Raw genomic sequence first — 19,871 nt, 5'->3', positions numbered from 1 at the left:
AAAATAAAGTTATATGTAAATTTCTATCTTTTCCCGGTTCTCCCCCTTTTCCTCCTCTTCTGATTTGTTTTGTTGCTCCCTTTGAGATAAGACTTTTGTAGACTGAGGCTGGTGAGATGGCTCAGTGGGTAAGAGCACCCGACTGCTCTTCTGAAGGTCCAGAGTTCAAATCCCAGCAACCACATGGTGGCTCACAACCATCTGCAACAAGATCTGGCGCCCTCTTCTGGAGTGTCTGAGGACAGCTACAGTGTGCTTACATATAATAAATAAAATAAATCTTTAAAAAAAAAAAGACTTTTGGGGCTGGTGAGATGGCTCAGTGGGTAAGAGCACCCGACTGCTCTTCCGAAGGTTCAGAGTTCAAATCCCAGCAACCACATGGTGGCTCACAACCATCCGTAACGAGATCTGGCGCCCTCTTCTGGAGTGTCTGAAGACAGCTACAGTGTATTTACATATAATCAATAAATAAATCTTTAAAAAAAAAAAAAAGACTTTTGTAGACTTTATGGTGTCTCAGTTAATTTTCCTGCCTTTGCCACTCTGGTGCAGGAAAGGCTGCAGGTCCGCAGCATCACAGTTGGCTTAAATTATAGTCCTTTTGTATTTTATCTTGTAATCTGAGATTTGAATGGTGGAGAAACACAAGATTTTCTAATACTTTAGGTAAAGGTCTATAAAATGCAAATTATTTGACCACTCATTCACATTATATTAAAAATCTCAGTAACTAAATCCTGACTTCTTTAGCTAGCCCATCAACTATCATGAATAAGTTTGAAATGTTCACCCAAATTTATTACCTATCTCTTTTATATCAAAATGAGGATGATAGGAATATAAGTCAATGTTTATTTATTTATTTATTTTGGTTTTTCGAGACAGGGTTTCTCTGTATAGCCCTGGCTGTCCTGGAACTTACTTTGTAGACCAGGCTGGCCTCGAACTCAGAAATCCACCTGCCTCTGCCTCCCAAGTGCTGGGATTAAAGGTGTGCGCCACCACTGCCTGGATTCTCTCTCTCTCTCTCTCTCTCTCTCTCTCTCTCTCTGTGTGTGTGTGTGTGTGCAGGTGACTGCACGTGCATGTGTGCTCATGACAGTCGAGGTACCCTTGGAAGCCAGAAGCATCGGGTCTTCTTGAAGCTGGAGAAGCGCCTGCTGTATAATCCTGACAGCCTGCGTGATCCCTGAAACCATGGTGGGTAGAGAGAATAGATGGTGAAAAGTTGCCCTCTGATCTCCACATGCTCACGTGTGTGCATTCAGACGTACATGTTAACAAAAGAAAGGTCGGACGTGGTGGCACATGCCTTTGATCCCAGCACTTGGGAGGCAGAGGCAGATGGATTTCTGAGTTTGAGGCCAGCCTGGTCTACAGAGTGAGTTCCAGGACAGCCAGAGTTACACAGAGAAACCCTGTCTTGAAAAACAAAACAAAAAACAAACAAACAAACAAACAAAAGAAAGAAGGAAAGAAATCAATGGAATCTAAGCACAAAATAGCTCCCTATAACTAACTAATTAACTAAGCCTTTTAAAGTGGTTTTGGATACTCTCATTTGATTCAGTAACTGTCAGTATAATCAGATAGTCAATACTGGCATCAAGTCCAGTTGTACATATATTTCCTCGGAATCAACTTTGACCAATCAAAATCTAAGACAAAGTTGGGTATGGGAGCACATAACTGTAGTTCTACCAGAGGCAGACAGATCACTGCAAGTTCAGGGTCAGCCAGGGGTCCATAGCAAGACAAAAAGAGTCAAAGAAATGTGTATACGTAATTAAAAATAAAGCAGCATTGAATTAAACCCCTGCCTAATCTATTTGGCCCAGTAGACAGGTTATTATTCAAATATAAAATACCTTTTTTTAATTTTAGTTTTGAGACAGGGTCTCATTGTGTAACCTTGGCAGGTCTAGAACTTACTATGTAGCACAGGTCACTCTCTAACGCACAGAAATACACCTGTCTCTGCTTCCTCAGAGTTGTGATTTAAGGTGTGTACCACGAAGCCCAGTTCCCTTAAAATGACATCTAAAAAGATTTCTGGACATAGTCTACAACGTATCTTTATGCATGTTTTGCATGCATATGTACCATGTGTATGACTGGTACCCTTTTGAAAGTATTTTGTGATGGGGGAAGTACACGCATGTAGGAATGGGGCTCTGTTATCATGTGGGTTTCAGGGACTGAACCAAGATCAGGCTCTGCAACAAAAGATTTTCCCCCCCACTGAACCATCTTGCCAGTTTCCCCAGAAATACACTTTCTAACAAGCTTCCGTTTTTAAAATTTTGTCTTTATATACAATACAGGTTTCATGAGGAAAAAAAAAAAAAAAAACAAATCAAAAAACTTGCTTTGTTAGTGTTTCCCAAATGTTATAGCAACATCTACAGATACTCCATAGTAAATGTTCAATTCTTCATTGAGACAGTCTCTATGTAACTTCTATCACATCCAGGCCTAAATGGTCCACCCTTCACTTGCTGGAGCTCTTTTATTATAAGTCTAAGCGAGTATAACCTAGAAACAATTATATATAAGTAAAATCATGTTCATACATATAATATCACCCGGCGGAGGAGAGGGTGAGAGGAGAAAAGACGAGATAGGCAACTTGCCAGGGTACTCATATTTGGAAGCGCTCAGATGTTGCTGCCTAGCCAGTGACCCTCCTTGTGGGTCAGTGACAGAAGACCCCTGACCACAGGGCTTAGGAAGTGCAGGCAGTGTCAAAGCCAGTGGAGGCAGCAATAGCTCATAACCGGAGAGACAAACAGGACACTCTCAGGAGAGTCTGAGAGTCTAGGATACCAGTCCTTCATAGGTGCTGTAAATACGCCTCTGCAAACAACTTCATTACTGGAGTCTTAGTAATTTCTGTTTCCTTTCTTTCTTCTTTAGTATAGAACAGAGTTTATTCAGGGCATAGGGAGGGGAGTCAAGAGGGTAGTAGAGGCAGAGAAAGGCAGAGAGAGACTGTAGAGAAGTAGAGACCAGACATGAGCATGTGGAGAGAGGGGGAAGGGAATGGAGAGGAGGGGGAGGGGAGAGGGGACAGAGCAGGAGCAAGAAGGAAAAAGCAAGAGCAGACTTCTGTTTTCTGTAAGGTCAATTCTCAGACTCCCTCTAAGTTCATAGTACCTTGCACATCATCTAATTAAAATGTCTATTTATGAAAAACAAACTCAATGCTTTTAATATTCAACATCTTAATAAGAAACGTTTGGCACAGTCTGCTGCTTAAAGGAAGGAAGGAAGGAAGGAAGGAAGGAAGGAAGGAAGGAAGGAAGGAAGGAAGAGAGAAAATAGCAGGGAAAAGCAGTTACAGTCAGTTTGCATCTGACAGCCCTGCATTTTTATTTTTGCAATTATATATTTTGTAAATAAAATCAAAACAATTATGTTCAAAACACATTTATTTATGAAATCATCTGAAGTTGCATTTTCGTAAAGTAAGGGTGTTCATTGAAAAAATCTGACACACAAGCACTTGTTACTAGAAAAGTCTTATTGACACATTGAGGAGCCAAGGGTTTTTTCCTTTTCTTTTCTCATGCAGATCTCAACACAACATTCATGAGGCAGCCCAGCAGTAAGAACACTTCAGCAAGGGACGCCCCAAAGTCGTGGTCTTCTCAGTCGTACTCAGAGAAACGGATGTGCTGGCTGGCTTGCTGAGTCTTAGCCAGTCTAATCTTCTCAGCTTTGGTGATTAGCTAGAGAGAGGGTGAGAAATTAGAATGCCTCAGGAATTCCAAAATGAAAAACAAGCATCACTCCTAAAGCCCTACCACTATCAGGCTGAGGAACACTTAAAAGCTGGGGTAGAAAGACAAATGAGATCATTACGTTTCAAATCAATTTACAGAGAACTGGAAGATTTTTATGAAATAGACCTTAACTCTTAGAAACCTCCATCTCCCTCCAATTACAGTTCATTACTCAAAATCTTTCACTGACATGTCATCCACTCCTCATTGTCCTTTCGCCTTTCTTAGGAAGAGCTACAACTTAGCATTATTTTGTGTAACCCCTGGACCTGGATAATAATTACTAAGACTAAACAGTGTGAGACCCTTAACTACATTGTGAGGAAAGATTTATGTTATTTAAATGAGATGCTGTGTTTCTGGGCTGGGTACTTCTCAAGTTTCCTTTATAAATTGCTTATTGGCCAGGTATGGTGACTTATAGCTTTAAACCCAGCATTCTAGTGGCAGAGGGATCTCTGTGAGCTCAAGGCTAGCTTAAGCCACACAGTAGGACCCTGTTCTCGGAAAAACAAATAAAGCCAAAAGCAACAACAACAACAGAACAAAGAACAAACTGTTTACTGTAAGGATAATTCAAGCAGAGCTATGTGACTATGGTACACAGCAATTCTGTACACTTAGTTGTTGTTGTTATTATTATGTTTTTAAGATTTACTTTATGTATATGAGTAACACCGTGGCTGTCTTCAGACCAGTGGGTGTGAGCCACCATATGGTTGCAGGGAACTAAACTCAGGATGTCTGGAAGAGCAATCAGTGCTCTTAACTTCTAAGCCATCTCTCTAGCTCCTATTTTGTTTTTTGAGACAGGGTTTCTTTACGTATCCCTGGAAGTCCTGGAACTTGTTCTGTAGAGGATGATGGCCTTGAACTCAGAGAGATTGCCTGCCTCTGTCTCTAGAGTACTAGGATAAAAAGTATGTGATGCCATGCTCAGCATGTCTGTCGGTCTGTTTATTTAGAATAAAGTCTTATTTTGTAATCATGTCTGGCCTGTAATTTACTACACAGCCCAGGCTGCCCTGAGTCCTGGCATTTAAGGTGTGCCTGTGCACCACCACACCAGGCTCATTTTCTTTCACTCTACCTCTTCTATATAGAATTATTTTTCAGTTTTGTTTTGTTGTACTCTTGGCTGTTCTGGAACTCACAATGGAGACCAGGCTGACCTTACCACATCTATTTTATGTTACAATTCTTTTGTGCCAATTACATACACCTTCTAAAACCTTAAAATTTGCTTTACAAATGAAAAATTAGGATAAAAAGCTACACATAAAAAATACACGTTATATATTATATAAAATACAAGATATATGTATTTTTTAAAGGCGAAAATAAGATTTTTTTGAAACACAGAAGACAACAGATTGAAACATCTGCAAAGCAGTTGCTACTGCTTTTCTGCAGTGGGTCTCTGTGCAATGTGAGCTGGCCTGAAGATCACTCTTCTGCCTCCTGAATAGCTGGGACTGCAGGTGCAGACAGCCAGCAAAAAGTTTTCTTAGCAGAAAAAAAAAGTTATATTTTAGTTTTAGGGGATCAGAAGTACACGGCCTTTCTCAGTCACACAGTAAGTTTGAGGTCAGCATGAGATACCTGGAACCTTTGTTTCAATCCATGAAACAAATCTGATGTCATATTTGTTGACAGGAGCCCATGACAGGATTCAATTAAAGCACTGTTTACAAACGGCAAGAATAAAAATTCTGGCTAGCCTAGCAACTAATGATATGTTCCCAAACAGGAATCCTGCCTTTAGCTGGGTAATATCCAATAAAAGTCCATTTTGATTAAAAACAAAGGCAAACATCTAAAAATTGTGGTTGGTTGGTAGATGCCTCTGGGAATAAGGGTACGCCCTTCAAAGCCTGACTACCAACCAACAAGTTGCGCCCTTGGGACTCACAGGTAGAGGCAGAGAACAAGCTGCCCTTTAACTTCCACACGCATGCTGTGGCACAGGCACACCCACATGAAATTTAGATATAATTAAAATAATTAAAGAACAATAATGTCAGAACCACTGAAATTTTGCCATTACTTGCTATACACGTTAACGATTCTCATTACTTTAGCCTAGAGTGTTGCACTTCTGAGCACTCTTGAGTGGGTGTGAAAGCTATCTGGTTTACTCTTCTTAGCACACTGGTATTATAAGCAAGCTACAGAAGAACGGGTCAATGTGTCCTGAGTGCCTGTCACTCTACTTGTAGGAACACAGAGCGTCAGCTCTGGCAGGTAGTCCCCAGGGGCAGAGCAAGAGCTCCTTACCACCCTTAAGAAGCTGAGTTTAATCTCCAGCACCAGAAAACAAGTTAGATTAGCAACGGTTAGTTGTGGTTCCCTTTCTTCTAGCTGTGTGCTTCAGTTGTTCCTACCTACATCATGCCAACAACCCTGAAAAGGAAGCATTTTAACTCATAAAGAGTAACTGTTTTGTTGTTGCTATTCCAATTTAATTTTATAAAATATGATAGGCAATGTTTATTTTCTTGCTTGAGACTAAGATAAATATTAATGAATTTATAAAATTAAAAGTAAAATGTTTTAATTACCAGCTTAAAAAAGTATAGCCAATTCAAACAAACCTTCACACCAATTAGAAGAATAAATATTCCTTATTTGTTCTAGATTACTGACATTAACATCTGAACATCTCTAACAAGTTTTGAAATTCACACCTTCAGGAAGAGAAAGCCCCAAGAAAGGAGGCCTTCCCATCTCAGCAAGAACAGTCTCCAGTGAAGAAAAAAACTTGACAAAGACCAACAGTAACAAAAGCCCTGTCAATCGTTAGAAATGCCAAAGGAGGAAGATGAAAAACACACCAAGCCAATATGCATAGAAAATCTGAACCAGGTCTTTCAAAGTTCTTAACAGTCCATTCTAAATACTTCAACTACAACAATATTTAAAAGAATAAGCATCTGCTTTCAAAGAACAAATGTCATTCTCAGTGAGTAATATTATATTAATTATCACAGAAATAAAATTGTTGAATGAATCAGTTTGTTTTAATTATTTCAGTTTGCTCCTGCCACTTATAATAAACAATAGCAACATTTCTCATTGCCATCAGGAGCCTTACATGTATCAAGCCTGTACAGAAGATAGTCTTTGTACAGGCACTCATCCCCAGACTACAAAACCCAGTAGCTCCAAATCAGAACCGTGCATGTTTAAAATGCAATTACAATTATGGATCCTTGTGAGCCAACAATCTTAATTTCATCTACTTTGAAAGAAGGAGAAATCTGTATTCTTTTTCAGTCTGAAGCAGTACTCTCTAATAGGAAATCCAAAGTGAATTTATCATCATTTATTATTGTCAGAAGATGCATATAACCATTCCCCTTACCTTTTCTGTGCCTCTTTTCTTTTCCCGAGGTTGATTAAGTTTGGCCTGTCTATCTACCAAAATCTTCTGCCAGTACCTCTGCTCATGATCCCCTTAAAAAGAAGCAAAAGCTCTGATCACAGATGTAAGGCTATACACTCTACCTCACCAGCACGAGTGCTTGGGGAAGAAAGTTAGTTCCATTAGCCCAATGTAGAACAAGTAAGATAATTCCCAATAATAACTGTTTACTAGAAACACAATCAGGTTTTACCAGAAAGGACCTCGAGGTTCCAACAGTGCTTCTTTCTAATTTCAGTCTGTGCATTCATTACTGCCTGAGCATCCTCGGGGGTTTTAAATCGGGCATGGCATTCAGTATCTCCTTCTAGCAAATCAATGTAAACAACTTCAGAGATTGTGGCCAAAATATCCTATACGGGAAAGAAGTATGAAAACTTAAAAATCACACTTACAGTGCTTGACAATAAATGAATGTAACCACAGAGGTTGTCAAAATGTATTCTATCAAGCTACCTCTATAGTTGATGGGTAAATATATAAAACATACAGAAAAACTCTTCAAATAGATTTACACAAAAATGAGATGCAATTTAATAATTCATCGCAAATTACTGTAGCTCATGCTCTCGGTTCATATTTATGAACTGACAAGGGGATCTGCTAAGGGTAAGATTTGTAGAGTGCAATGTAAATGACCCATCACTCAGCAAGCTGGAGGAGGTTAGTACCAGGAAGATTTAAATAAAAGAAAGATAGGATTGGAGAAGTTGAGTATCCCTCACCTACACAACACCATGTGTAACTTAGAACACAGAGAAGCAGCTTTCAAGATTTTACAATACCCATCAGAATCCTCAGGCTCTTGGGTAGGTTACTGAACACAGCCCAGAGGCTCTCAGTTTTAGATAAAATACCTAAGTAACCTTTTCTAAACAAGTTGAGGGCGCCCAGCAAGGGCAGAGTTTTACCTACGCCACCTGCTGGGAGGGCTAATTAAGGAGATTCCTGCATTTTTAATCATTTTTCTCTCACACCAGGTTCTTCACAGAACACAATACATTTATGCAGGAATGTAACAGTAATCTTATTGTTAAATTTCACTCATTAAAACTAAAGAAACCCTACTTAATTTAGAACAGAATTTTCTAGACACAAGAACTCAAATTCTTTTAAAATGTCACAGAAAAGTGTGGGAGGGAGATGTTGGACACTACAGGATAAGAACAGTGCATTAGTTACTTGTAAAGGACAATAGAGATTTGCAGGTCTGTAGAAGACAGAAACTCACCCTTACCACACAGTATTCTGTAAGGTAAGAAAACCCTTACTGAAAAAGGTTTCCTTAATCAATCAAGGAAAAAAAAAAGGCCTGGAGAGCCTTCGCCCCGGGGATCTTCCAATGCTTTTATCTAGTTAATCATCACTAAGTAAGATACACAGCAAGAGACCAGTCTGCCTTAAGCTGCTGAAACTGTAATAGAGTTCCTCTTAGTTGTAAGAGTTTCATAACAGAGTTTTCAGATAGTTTAGAGTACCGCAGTTCAACTTACTATGTATCCATTAAAAGTCAGGCTGATCTCCTAATTGAAAACCCATAAAATGACCAATTAATCTGGTAATCAGTGACAAGCAACAGAGCTCAGGTTTTGTTTCAGAAAAACGAAGTAATTACTAGAGGACTTTCAACGGTTGCATTACCAAACTCTTCTGCTTGCTCAGGACGGAATCCAGGCCTCCATGCTTGCAAAGCATTTGCTTACTGACATCCGTTCAGGTTCTTCATCTAAATTCTATATTGTTACCATCTTTCCTTTCTCTTTTTTAAGATTTATTTATTTATGTCATGTATGTGAGTACACTGTAGCTGTCTTCAGACACACCAGAAGAGGGCGTCGGATCCCATTATAGATGGTTGTGAGCCACCATGTGGTTGCTGGGAATTGAACTCAGGACCTCTGGAAGAGCAGTCGGCACTCTTAACCACTGAGCCATCTCTCCAGCCCCCTTTACCATATTTTCAGATGTAAGCTAATAGGATTTAGGATTGACAATTACAGCTTGGTCTACAGTGAGTTCAAGGACAGCCAGGGCTACACAGAGAAAGCCTATCTTTCCAACTAACAAAATATGGAATCAAATACCTTTATCAACAGAAAAACTCTTTCAAAGCATAACATTGCATACATATTACTTCAACAACTCCAAGTTAGAATCACTCTGTCATTCTCCAGTGAAGTACACAGCCACTAACCATTAGTGAAACAGGAAAGGTGTACAGGCTATCTGACGTACGCAGGCCTTACTTCCTGAGGAGTGAGGTATTTAGAGGAAACCTAAGAGTTGTCAGAGTTACCATGGACTCTCCGAGCAGTTTATCAGAAAGGTACAAATTCTCACTGGAGCTGCTTTGTTTTCCATACTATTTTGAAAACATTTCACATGGGGTTCATAAATATTACCTTGACTTGTTTCCTGCCTGGTAGAGGCTCTCCGCTCACAATCTTCACAATCACTCCAGTCACAAACTGTGGGCCTTGTGCATTGACCTTCTCCTGGGTGGAGCACTCTTGACCACTGCCTGCTGCTGTGAAGAGGAAGGAGCCAAAGGTAACCTTCCCACTCCTGACATTTCACATGAGGAGGAGCACTATTCTACCCCAGCAGCAGCAGCAGTGACTTCTCAGGCTAGTTTAAGGATCTCAGAATTGTAAATAATATTAAGGAATCACACTGCCCATTGGAATCAACATGGCACAAAAGGCGTTATACCTCTAAACCAAAGAGTAAAGCCTGAATAAAGATGTATGCCTATATGAACATAAGACTATTCAAAGTATTCTATTCTTTTTTTTTTTTTTTGTATTTCGAGATAGGGCTTCTCTGTGTAGTCCTGGCTGTCCTGGAACTCACTCTGTAGACCAGGCTGGCCCCGAACTCAGAAATCCACCCAACTCTGCCTCCCAAGTGCTGGGATTAAAAAAGGCATGCGCCACCACTGCCTGGCTTTAACAATTTCATTTTTTTAAAGATTTGTTTATTTATTTTATTTATGAGGATGCTGCAGCTGTCTTCAGACACTCCAGGACAGAGTATCAGATCCCACCATGTGGTTGCTAGGACTTGAATTCAGGACTTCTGGAAGAGCAGTCAGTGCTCTTAACCACTGAGCCATTTCTCCAGCTACAAAGTATACTGTTCAAATATGAGAATTTGTATAATTTGCAAGAACTTAAAACCTTTACTAATATTACAATGAACGAGAGTAGTGCTTTAATATGCTCCTGCTTGGTGCACATCATCCACTAAACCTGCAGTCTTTATTCCTCTCTCCAGGCACTCACAAGTGAGCTTGCAGGTAAGGTAGAGAAGAATAAGCAGACTATTAAAACCTAGTGTGTAATACAAACCTTCACATTTTTACTTTTCTTAAAACATTTTTTTGGTAATGGTACAGCTTAAAATTGAGGAAGCCACTCTATCACTGCAAAAAACCGCCCCTGAAAACATTCAGACTAAAGCCCACTCTTCCATTACATGAGCTTCACCCTCTCCGTTCCCCACTGCACACTTACTAGGCGCTTTACAGTCTGTTTCCATTTCTGATTCCAACTTGATTTGAGATATTGTTTTTTTTAGAGAAGCCATGCTAGCTTTTTGCAGTGCCAAATACTCTTTCTTCAAATCCATCCATTCAGTCCTGAAAAACAAAAATTGAGCCACTACAGTGATAAGAAGACCCAACTAGAAATCTGAAGTTGGTCTAAACGCAATGTCCACAGGAACTGCAAGTCTTTCTGACTTTTCTTTCTTTAAGGCATATGTTTACATTATTTGTTAAGCCATTTGTTAAAGCTACCTAGCAAACACACAAAGGAAATTTCTCTGCCTTAACAGTCAAGGAAAATGCTTGAGTTTCCTGGTTGTTTCTAATATTTAATTGTAAAATCACTTTTGAGTCACTTCCATTAAGTAACAATCACTAAATCAGGCAACCTGGAGGAAAAGTAAGAGACTAAAACTCAAAGATTTCTCAAATTGCTTCCAATTTGAGAGCTAACATTCCTTAGGATTTACTTGAATCAAAAGGAATTTCTAAGAAGAAAAAAACACCCCATGGAAGCAATTTATTTATTTACATACATTTAACATGTAGATGTATCTTCAAACAGCTAGGGCTCCTCCAGAGAAGCACAATGCATCTCCTGGCTCTGTGGGAGCGCTCATTGTTACCCTAATCTGTGCCATCAAACGGGCAGATAGGAGATTTTTTTTTAAAGAGGAGGATATCTTGTGGTAATGGTTTTAGCAGTTAACATTGACATCTGTTTACTTCAAAAAAGGAAAAAAAAAAAATCCAGACCTCCCCAGGTCCCCAGGATCTACTTTCCCCAGAGCTGATACATTAAAATAACAAAGGGTCTTGTAATGATTCTCAGAGATAGAAAGCCAAAAGGAACTCAGGAGTTAAGAGTAGTATAAATACAAGTGGTCTAAAGTCAGCGTCTTTCACCCTCCAAGGACAGAACCCGACTCTCTGGGAGGCGGTCACGAAGGTAAAGGAAGGTAGAGAGTAGATCTGTAACCGGGGTGGGTCACTTTACTTGCTGTGGGGTTGCTCTTCTATTTTAACTAGTTGCCTGTGGGTGGGTTCCCTTCAACTTTAACATGGGAATGCTTTCTGTCTCATCTAAGAGTAAGTGCTTCCATGTTTTAGTAGAAGTGAATTCAAGAAACTCTATGGAGGAAAAAGCACCTTTTAAGCAAGAGTCTGATGGGAGTCCCCTCTGCTTTAACATGGGGTTACCTGCTGTGTTAAACAAAAGCAAGTGCTTCCATGTTTCAGTGGGGGTGTCTTAGACTGTTCAACATTTTCTTTAAAATGCCTTAGGTTAAGGGAGTGACTGACTGGGCTTCCCATCACTTAAACGTGGTTGTACTTGCTTTAGAACTAAGAAAGTAAGTGCTTCCATGTTTTGGTGATGGTATGTGTTCCTTTCTATTCATGCCTTTGGAAAGACCGCTCAAGTCTGCTTAAGGGGCCTCCTTTACTTTAACATGGAGGCACTTGCTGTGCATTTAAAAATAAGTGCTTCCATGTTTGAGTGTGGTGGCTCCTACTTAGTCTTCACTGTGCTGCGTATAGACAGACCGAGGCCGTCACTGTTGCTAACATGGCTGCGTATAGATAGACCGAGGCCGTCACTGTTGCTAACATGCAACTCTGTTGAATAGAAATTGGAATTGCACTTTAGCAATGGTGATGGACCCGTGTCAGTGGCCACAGAGAATCGGTACTTACTTGGACAACACTCTCAATGGTATAACCTCCTCGCCCATCTTATGTCTCTCCTTATGTTTTTTCTTATGCTTCCTCTTCACCTTTGAGTCACCTTTTCGGTCTCCTGTTTCCTTCTCCTCCTCAGTAGAGCAGAATTCTAAGTCTAGAAAAAAGATTTCCGTTTAAGTCCGTTGTTGTGTGGTTAAATGGTTAAAACATTTCTAGCTACTACGTAGCTACTGCCATGGTACCTCTGCTCTCCTTGGAGACCTCGGAAGCTGCTTGGCCGACGCCATCCTTCTGAGCCCTTTTCTTTGCTTTTGGCCTTGGTGGGAGGCAGTCTTCGTCCTCGGCGCCGCACCTCTCCCTCTTCCCTGCCCTGGCTTCAGGTAAGCTGGATGCTTCGACCTTGTCCCGCTTTTTCTTTTTCTTTGCAGGTTGCTTTGGAGCTTCCGGGGTTTCTGCTTCGGAGCCCTCAGAGGCAGTCCTTGGTCTCTTCGCGGCTTTACACACGCCTGAGCTGCTGCTGTCCACGGCCGACTCTTTGGCCTGCACACTCTCTTCCTTCTTTATTCTGCCTTTTTTCTTTTTCTTCTTTTTCTTCTCTTCTGTAACAACATGATTGTTATTTATAGTCATTAGTTTATAATTTACTTGGCCAATCTAATTAGGTAAGCACTCACCAGCTACTCGTAAGGAAGGGATGGGCTTGTTTTTCACTGTCTTGGGAAATATACCAGGCTTCCTAGGTGCTTCTTCTGGTGGGTTGTTCAGAAACTGAAAAGATTGATTGCAAAATCTGTTAATTCTTGCTAACCCTGTGTCTTGTTTCTTTACTTTTCAGGGTCCCACAGAAGTACGTACCTCAATGGCTTTTGCTGCTTGCTCTTTTGTTTCAAACTCCACAAAGGCAAATCCCTTAGGATCCCCAGTAGACTTGTAATGTGGAATACTTATGTAAACCACATTGCCGCATTTCCCAAATACTCTCTCAATCCAGCTATGAGTAACATTTTTGGGGAGCAACTCCTGTAATAAATCATGGATGAACATTTTAAAGTTCCTACATCTTACCAATAAATATTTTATAAATAAATGAACTAGAATTAAAATTTGTGTCATTTCTTACCACATATACCGTGCGTTCTTCCTCGTCCTTTGGTCTCTCACCTAGGGGTTTTTTCCTCCTGATTCTGGTCCCTTCTAAGTCCAACTTTATGAAAAAAAAAAGAAAAGCTAAATATAAAGTCAGTAGTTAATTGGATGTGGGTGACTTGAAATGCAAGTTTTTACCTCTACAACAGATGAGCTTTTCAATGCTCTGGCTATTAGCTTCCCATCAGTTGTCAGCTTCTTCATTTTGTTAAAAGACACCAGGAGAGAAATGTCCACATCTAGGAAATAAAATAGGATAATGGGACACTGGAATATGTGTGCAAACAAGCATGAGTTCAACAGCTTGTTATGTTATGCAGTTGTGTGTATCAATCATATGAACATAATATATACACATGTATGCAGTACTGAGCTCTCAAGCTCTGGCCCCATATAAATGTGAGTTGGAAATTCCAACAAAGAGAAACTTACATCCATCTCTAGATTTTTCAATTTGCTCTCGCAGAAACTTGTCCTTGTGAAGGTTTGCATCTCCAAACCAGAAGTCCACCTGCTTAGCAATATCTGCAAGCACCTGTTTAACCCGGGAGCGCTTCTTTTTTTCTTCTTTTCTCTTCTCAGTGCTTTCTTCCATAGTTTTTTGGTTTTCAGTTTCCATTCTCAGAGACAAAAACAAAAATGCTAAACTGTAAAAAGTGCTAACTAAGCCTCCTGATGAGGTGGCATAGTAACTAAAATGCCCCTGTCACCTGAGCCTTCCTGCTGTATCTCACTGAGTTAGGATGTTTTTAAAGCTGGTCGGTCAGGCAAGTGCAAATTCTCTAAGTGTATTCAAGTAGTAAAACCTGATAACTTAATTACTAATTAAGCACATTGTAGCTCTATGGGGGTGGAGAGATGAACTGCTCCTGAGTTCAATTCCCAGCAACTCACAACCATCTGTAATCTGTAAGGGGATCTGCTGCCCTCTTCTGGCATGTCTGAAGACAGCTACAGTGTACTTGTCATATATATCAAAGAAAGTAAGTCTTAATTCACCGGTTCCTTCCAGGCTTTCATTCCTACCATTCAAGCGGAACCCCAATGAGCTCAGTGTTTGCCTAATGCCAACAGTTACCTGACCTCTTCATCTGGCTTTAAACTTGCCTTTTCTGGATCCTTCCAACTGTGATAGACTCCTATCTTGGCCTCCTGTCTCATCTATCCTCTCTGATGGTCCTGGCTATTCAGTTCTGGGCTGTCTAACTCACACACACTCTCATTAGCTCCATATTCCAACAGTCAATTACACACTTGACATCTCCATTTGTTCATTTAGAGGATATATCGCAAACTTTACCTGACAAAAACAGAATTCTAGCCCCTCTCCCTCATCCCTTCTCCTGTCTTTATCTCTTATTCCCTGCTCTTTATCCCTCTGGGATAAATAAATCTCTTTTGTGTTTGAAAAAAAAAAACAGAATTCTATAAATTTAAGATTTTTCCCCCCTTTGCAAAATACCAACTACAAAACTGTAAAACCAGAAAGCAGTCTCACTCCCTTCCTCATACTCTACAGTCAATTCAATTCACCAGCAGTCAGACCAGCACGGGCTTTACCATACATCCTCAACATTAATCCTTTTACTTCTAATCAGCGACTTGGTCCAAGTTATTATCACATCTCCCTTGAACTATTCCACGATCTTCCCTAGAGGTCAGCTTGCTTCTACTCTGTTTTATTATAGTCAATTTCCTGCTGTTTCTTTCCCTAATACTGGCACACACTCTCATGTCAAGTGTGTAATTGACTGTATGGCTGGTTTGGTTATTTACCCAGATCTGTGAACGCCACTGTTTAAGAGAGGCTTTTTCTTTCATCCAACCTACAAGAGTCCCATGGATCCCAATCTGAACTATCCTCTAGACTTTTCTTTCAATGCTCACCACTATCTGGAATTAGAGTTTTGTTATTTATCTACCCCACTATAATACAAATATAGAGGCAAAGGCTTTAAACACTACGTATTTGTGAAGTAGTTACATATATTTAAAAGTCCCTGTAGGCTAGGTATGGTGGTACCTAAGCCCCAGCACCCAAGAGGCACTGGCAGGTGGGCCTCTGTGAATGTCTCGCTCGCCCTATATAATGAAAATAAGGTATTAAGCATCTCAAGTTCTTTTCTAAGGTGGTAGAGTATAAACAAATACAGACTTCAGTGATGAGAGCAGGCCCCACTGCTAGCTGTTAATTATAATGGGCAGACTTCCAGCTTCCTAGTTCTTTTCACCGTCAAAGCCCACCATCTAAGGCACAGATTCTCACCCTGTAGGTGAGACACTTTTGGGGTTCACATATCAGATATCCTGCATATCAAATATTTACATTACTACTTAAAACAGAAAAATTACAGTCATGAAGCAGCAACAAAATAATTTTATGCTTAGGAGTTAGTACTACATGAGGAACTGTGTTAAAGTGTCACAGCATGAGAAAGGTTGAGAGACTCTGATCCAAGGCATAGTGGAACTCACAGCTACTCTACTCTTCACTCACTGGATCTAAAGCAGAGCACACAGAACTGCAAAACACAGATGTTCACAGCTATCATTCCACTACCTTAGCCCAGAGGCCATTCTTCCTGTTTCTCTTAAGGGTTACTTTTGTAACTTAGCATATTCCAGTTCAGATCAAATACACCTTCAATTTAGAACAAGTTACAGACCAAACAGAAAGTCACATAAACTACAGAACAATTTAGTTTCCCTATTCCAGGTCCAAAGAAAACCAGTTAGTTAAATGGCTACACCTTGGTTACAGAGCTTCCTCACCTCTACCCACTTTCTGTCTGTCTGTCTGTCTTTCTCCTTGATGCTAGGAATAGGAATTAGACCCATGGCTTTCCATATCCTACCACTGAACCACTCCTCAGCCCTTGCTATACTCCTAACCCTGTTTGTACTTTCCCAAGGTCCTGTAGTAATGAATAATTATATTGCCATTCCACACATTTCAAAGGAAATGTATTCTTTCCGACCAAAATCTATTTATCCTCACTAATGTTAACACTATAATCCACCAAGTTGACCAAACCATATCTGCATGTGTCTGGAAGAAGTTTTCTCATTTCTGTGGTCTATAAAAGGTAGACACAAGTCTGTGAAGATTGATTAAAGAAATTGTGATTTAAGCACTTTAAAATGTTGCTGTGGAGAAGTCTGTAGAGATGTGGTTAAGAATACTTATTGCTGGGGCTGGTGAGATGGCTCAGTGGTTAAGAGCGCCGACTGCTCTTCCAAAGGTCCCGAGTTCAAATCCCAGCAACCACATGGTGGCTCACAACCATCTGTAACGAGATCTGATGCCCTCTTCTGGAGTGTCTGAAGACAGCTACAGTGTACTTACATATAATAAATAAATAAATGAATCTTTAAAAAAAAAAGAATACTTATTGCTCTTGCAGAGGACACACGTTCAGTTTCTAGCACTGATATCAAAGCTTACAACCAAAGGGGATCCAATCATTCTTCTGACTTCTGTGGGCATATGGTATACACGCATACATTCATACATACACACGTATATTACATAAGTTTAAAAAAAGACTCGCAGCCGGGCGTGGTGGCGCACGCCTTTAATCCCAGCACTCGGGAGGCAGAGGCAGGCGGATTTCTGAGTTCGAGGCCAGCCTGGTCTACAAAGTGAGTTCCAGGACAGCCAGGGCTACACAGAGAAACCCTGTCTCGAAAAAACCAAAAAAAAAAAAAAAATAAATAAAAAAAGACTCGCAGGCTGGAGAGATGGCTCATCAGTTAAGAGCACTGACTGCTCTTCCACAGGTCCGAAGTTCAATTCCCAGCAACGGCATGCTGGCTCACAACCATCTGTAATGGGATCTGATGCCCTCTTCTGGTGTGTCTGAAGACAGCTACACTGTACTCAAACAGAATAAATAAATCTTAAAAACAAACAAACAAACAAACAAACAAACAAACAAAAAACCAGCCGGGTGTGGTGGCGCAAGCCTTTAATCCCAGCACTCGGGAGGCAGAGGCAAGTGGATTTCTGAGTTCAAGGCCAGCCTGGTCTACAAAGTGAGTTCCAGGATAGCCAGGGCAATACAGAGAAACCCTGTCTTGAAACCCCCCCAAAACAAACAAGCAAACAAACAAACAACAAAACTAAAACCCAAAGGGGGAAAAGCTGCCGTGGAAAACATGATGCCATGTTATTTTTACCAATCTGCCTTTGCCAACTCCCAAATGCTGGGATTAAAGGTGTGCGTCACCACTGCCTGGGCTGTCCCAGGAATTCTTAATCTGACCTCCCTGACACTTCGGGGAGTTTAAAGACATTTTAGGAATCCATGAGATGTTATAAGACAAACTTTTAAATAAAAGGTAAAATCATGCTTATACAAATATAAAGGAATATGGTAAATTTAAGTGGAACTAGTCCGTTTAAAGGAGAAAAGACCAGATCAATATACAGCAGAAAGTCAAAATGAATGTTAACATATACTGGTCAGGGGCAATGACATCCTACTTGGGCAAACATGGTTTTCATCTTTATGTTTTCAACAAGTTACAAAGTTGTAACACTGCCCAAAGACAGTGAATGTCACAGATAATCTGGAAGTAAGCTATGCTAGATTTAAAAAAAAAAATTAAAATCATAGGTTTTGTTTGTAAAAATCACATACAAAATGTTTCCACAGGTACATGTAAAATTTTCAAAGGAACTCGATAATAATATTTTTCAGGGTTTAAACAAAAAAGAAGAGTACCCAAAAGATTGAGAACCAAAGTTGTAGTCATGGCAAACCCTTTAGCGGTCTAGAACTTTGTTCCAAATAAATCTTTTAGTGTGAATGTTTTATGAAGTCATTCGATTTCCCACCACCGCCCGGCTTCGAAAGACTACTAAAAGGCAGTCTTACTTCTTGAGGATTTCCATTCTCAATGAAATCTCCACTCATATTTCTCCTTAATTTCTCATAAACGCACTCAGAACTTAAATTCATCATTTATTGTTAGCCCCTTCTACGACGGCATTTTCTATAGAGGGCCGACAGGACGAGGGGACTAGCAAAAAGAAAAGACTGAACTTTGGAATGCAAGTTCTCACAACTGATGTCCTTTGGGAAGACAACCTGCCTAGCATCCAGTTTCTCTGAGCAACCCTACTTCCGCACAGACTCACCCCCCGCCCCTCCGAAGCCGGGCGTGCCCCAAACACCCCAACCCCAAGCTCGGCCCGCCCCCTCCATACTGAGCTCCGAATTGCAGGGGCCGCCAGGGAACTGCGCGTGCGCACAACGTACGGCGCCAAACCAACGGCAAAGTGGCGACGGGGGCGGGGTGAGGCGGACCGCGGATGAAGGGTGGCCCTCAGGAGACCCGACTGAGAGGAGTTCCCACCTCTCCGGGTCTGAGAGGCTCTGCAGGCCAGTAGTGACTTACTCCGTACACGTCCCCAGATCCACGGTCAGCGCTTGTGTTCTCCCACGCTTTCCGTCTCCCGACCCTTGCGGTCGGCGGAAATTTGCGTCATCCGAGCAGCGACGCGCTTCTCTCAGCCCGCTATGGAAAGCCGGGTCCGAGGCCCTGGGTTCGTCGCTGACGTCATAGGCGGAGCATCTCGGGGGCGGGACCTGGGGCGAGGGGGCGGGAGCCACGCGGTGACTGCGCTGGCATGCGGAGTTCCATTGGTGGTTTGCGAACGGCGGCGGGCGGGGCCTCCGCGGTACCGTCCCTGCTTGATGACGTCACTTAAGTTGGCGGGAGAAATTAGAAAGTGGAGTTTATGTCATTGAGCCGGTGAAGTGGAGACTTTTCTCTCCCGTGTTCTAGGCAAGAAGGGTGGACAGACCGGGCGACTTGGCGCGGTTAGGAGAACATTGACACTAACTCGCCTCCACGGAAGCGGCCCACGAGGCGCCGTTAGAGTGCCGGGTGAGGCGGTCACCCTCGCGGCCCATCCCGGTTGTGGGTGTTTTAGGGGCTGACAAAGGACCAAGGGGCCGTTATTATTTAGTGATACAAAGTCTTGATGTGTCAAGTCTTGGCAAGTGAAGCTATGTTTCTTTTAGGGATCTGTACTGTTCCTTGTGGTTTAGCAGGCCGTTCGTGGTTTGGAAACTTTCCTGGTTTGAGCTGTGCTGTTCTGAGCTACTGTGACAGTTTTTCTCTAAAAGTGAGGTTATTCCACGGCTTCCTGCTGTCTTCGTGGAAAGCTCTCCTCAGCATAAGAGAAGTCATATACATCCGATTACTGATGACTCCCGCCCCATCCTCGTCATCTAGTGCTTCACCTGTTCTGTGATGCTTAGGAATCAGGCCT

General features: G+C 41.3%; 1 protein-coding gene across 2 annotated transcripts; it reads right to left on the bottom strand.

Annotated features, from left to right (window-relative positions):
• Positions 1 to 3,427: 3,427 nt before the first annotated feature.
• Larp7 (La ribonucleoprotein 7, transcriptional regulator) lies at positions 3,428 to 19,141 on the bottom strand. 2 transcript variants are annotated; one of them, XM_021157843.2, is made up of 13 exons: positions 18,992 to 19,141; positions 14,021 to 14,208; positions 13,727 to 13,827; positions 13,563 to 13,646; positions 13,298 to 13,462; positions 13,117 to 13,210; positions 12,685 to 13,041; positions 12,455 to 12,596; positions 10,728 to 10,852; positions 9,615 to 9,739; positions 7,406 to 7,565; positions 7,153 to 7,244; positions 3,428 to 3,734 (listed from the first exon to the last, which is right to left on the bottom strand). In XM_021157843.2, exons 2-13 carry the CDS (start codon positions 14,205 to 14,207, stop codon positions 3,654 to 3,656), a joined length of 1,713 nt encoding a protein of 570 aa, XP_021013502.1. In that variant the 5' UTR covers position 14,208; positions 18,992 to 19,141; the 3' UTR covers positions 3,428 to 3,653. The 2 variants fall into 2 exon arrangements, with proteins under 2 accessions (XP_021013502.1, XP_085691664.1); XM_085835538.1 differs by lacking the exon at positions 14,021 to 14,208 and having other exon boundaries at positions 3,429 to 3,734.
• Between the last annotated feature and the right edge of the window lie 730 nt (positions 19,142 to 19,871).

Source organism: Mus caroli, unplaced genomic scaffold (assembly GCF_978045245.1).
Source record: "Mus caroli unplaced genomic scaffold, Mus_caroli_1 scaffold_3, whole genome shotgun sequence".
Lineage (NCBI taxonomy): Eukaryota > Metazoa > Chordata > Mammalia > Rodentia > Muridae > Mus > Mus caroli.
The sequence above is the reverse complement of the archived record's forward strand: the minus strand, read 5'-3'. Positions and strand labels throughout refer to the sequence as shown.

What these genes read in the sequence shown, in the direction of transcription:
- Larp7 (XM_021157843.2), bottom strand. Translation starts at nt 14,207, where the DNA reads ATGGAAACTGAAAACCAAAAAACTATGGAAGAAAGCACTGAGAAGAGA. An exon ending in AAGAACGCACGGTATATGTG is followed by an intron (nt 13,463 to 13,562) that starts GTAAGAAATGAC and finishes GATTTATTACAG; the next exon opens with GAGTTGCTCCCCAAAAATGT. An exon ending in CCCTTCCTTACGAGTAGCTG is followed by an intron (nt 13,042 to 13,116) that starts GTGAGTGCTTAC and finishes ATGTTGTTACAG; the next exon opens with AAGAGAAGAAAAAGAAGAAA.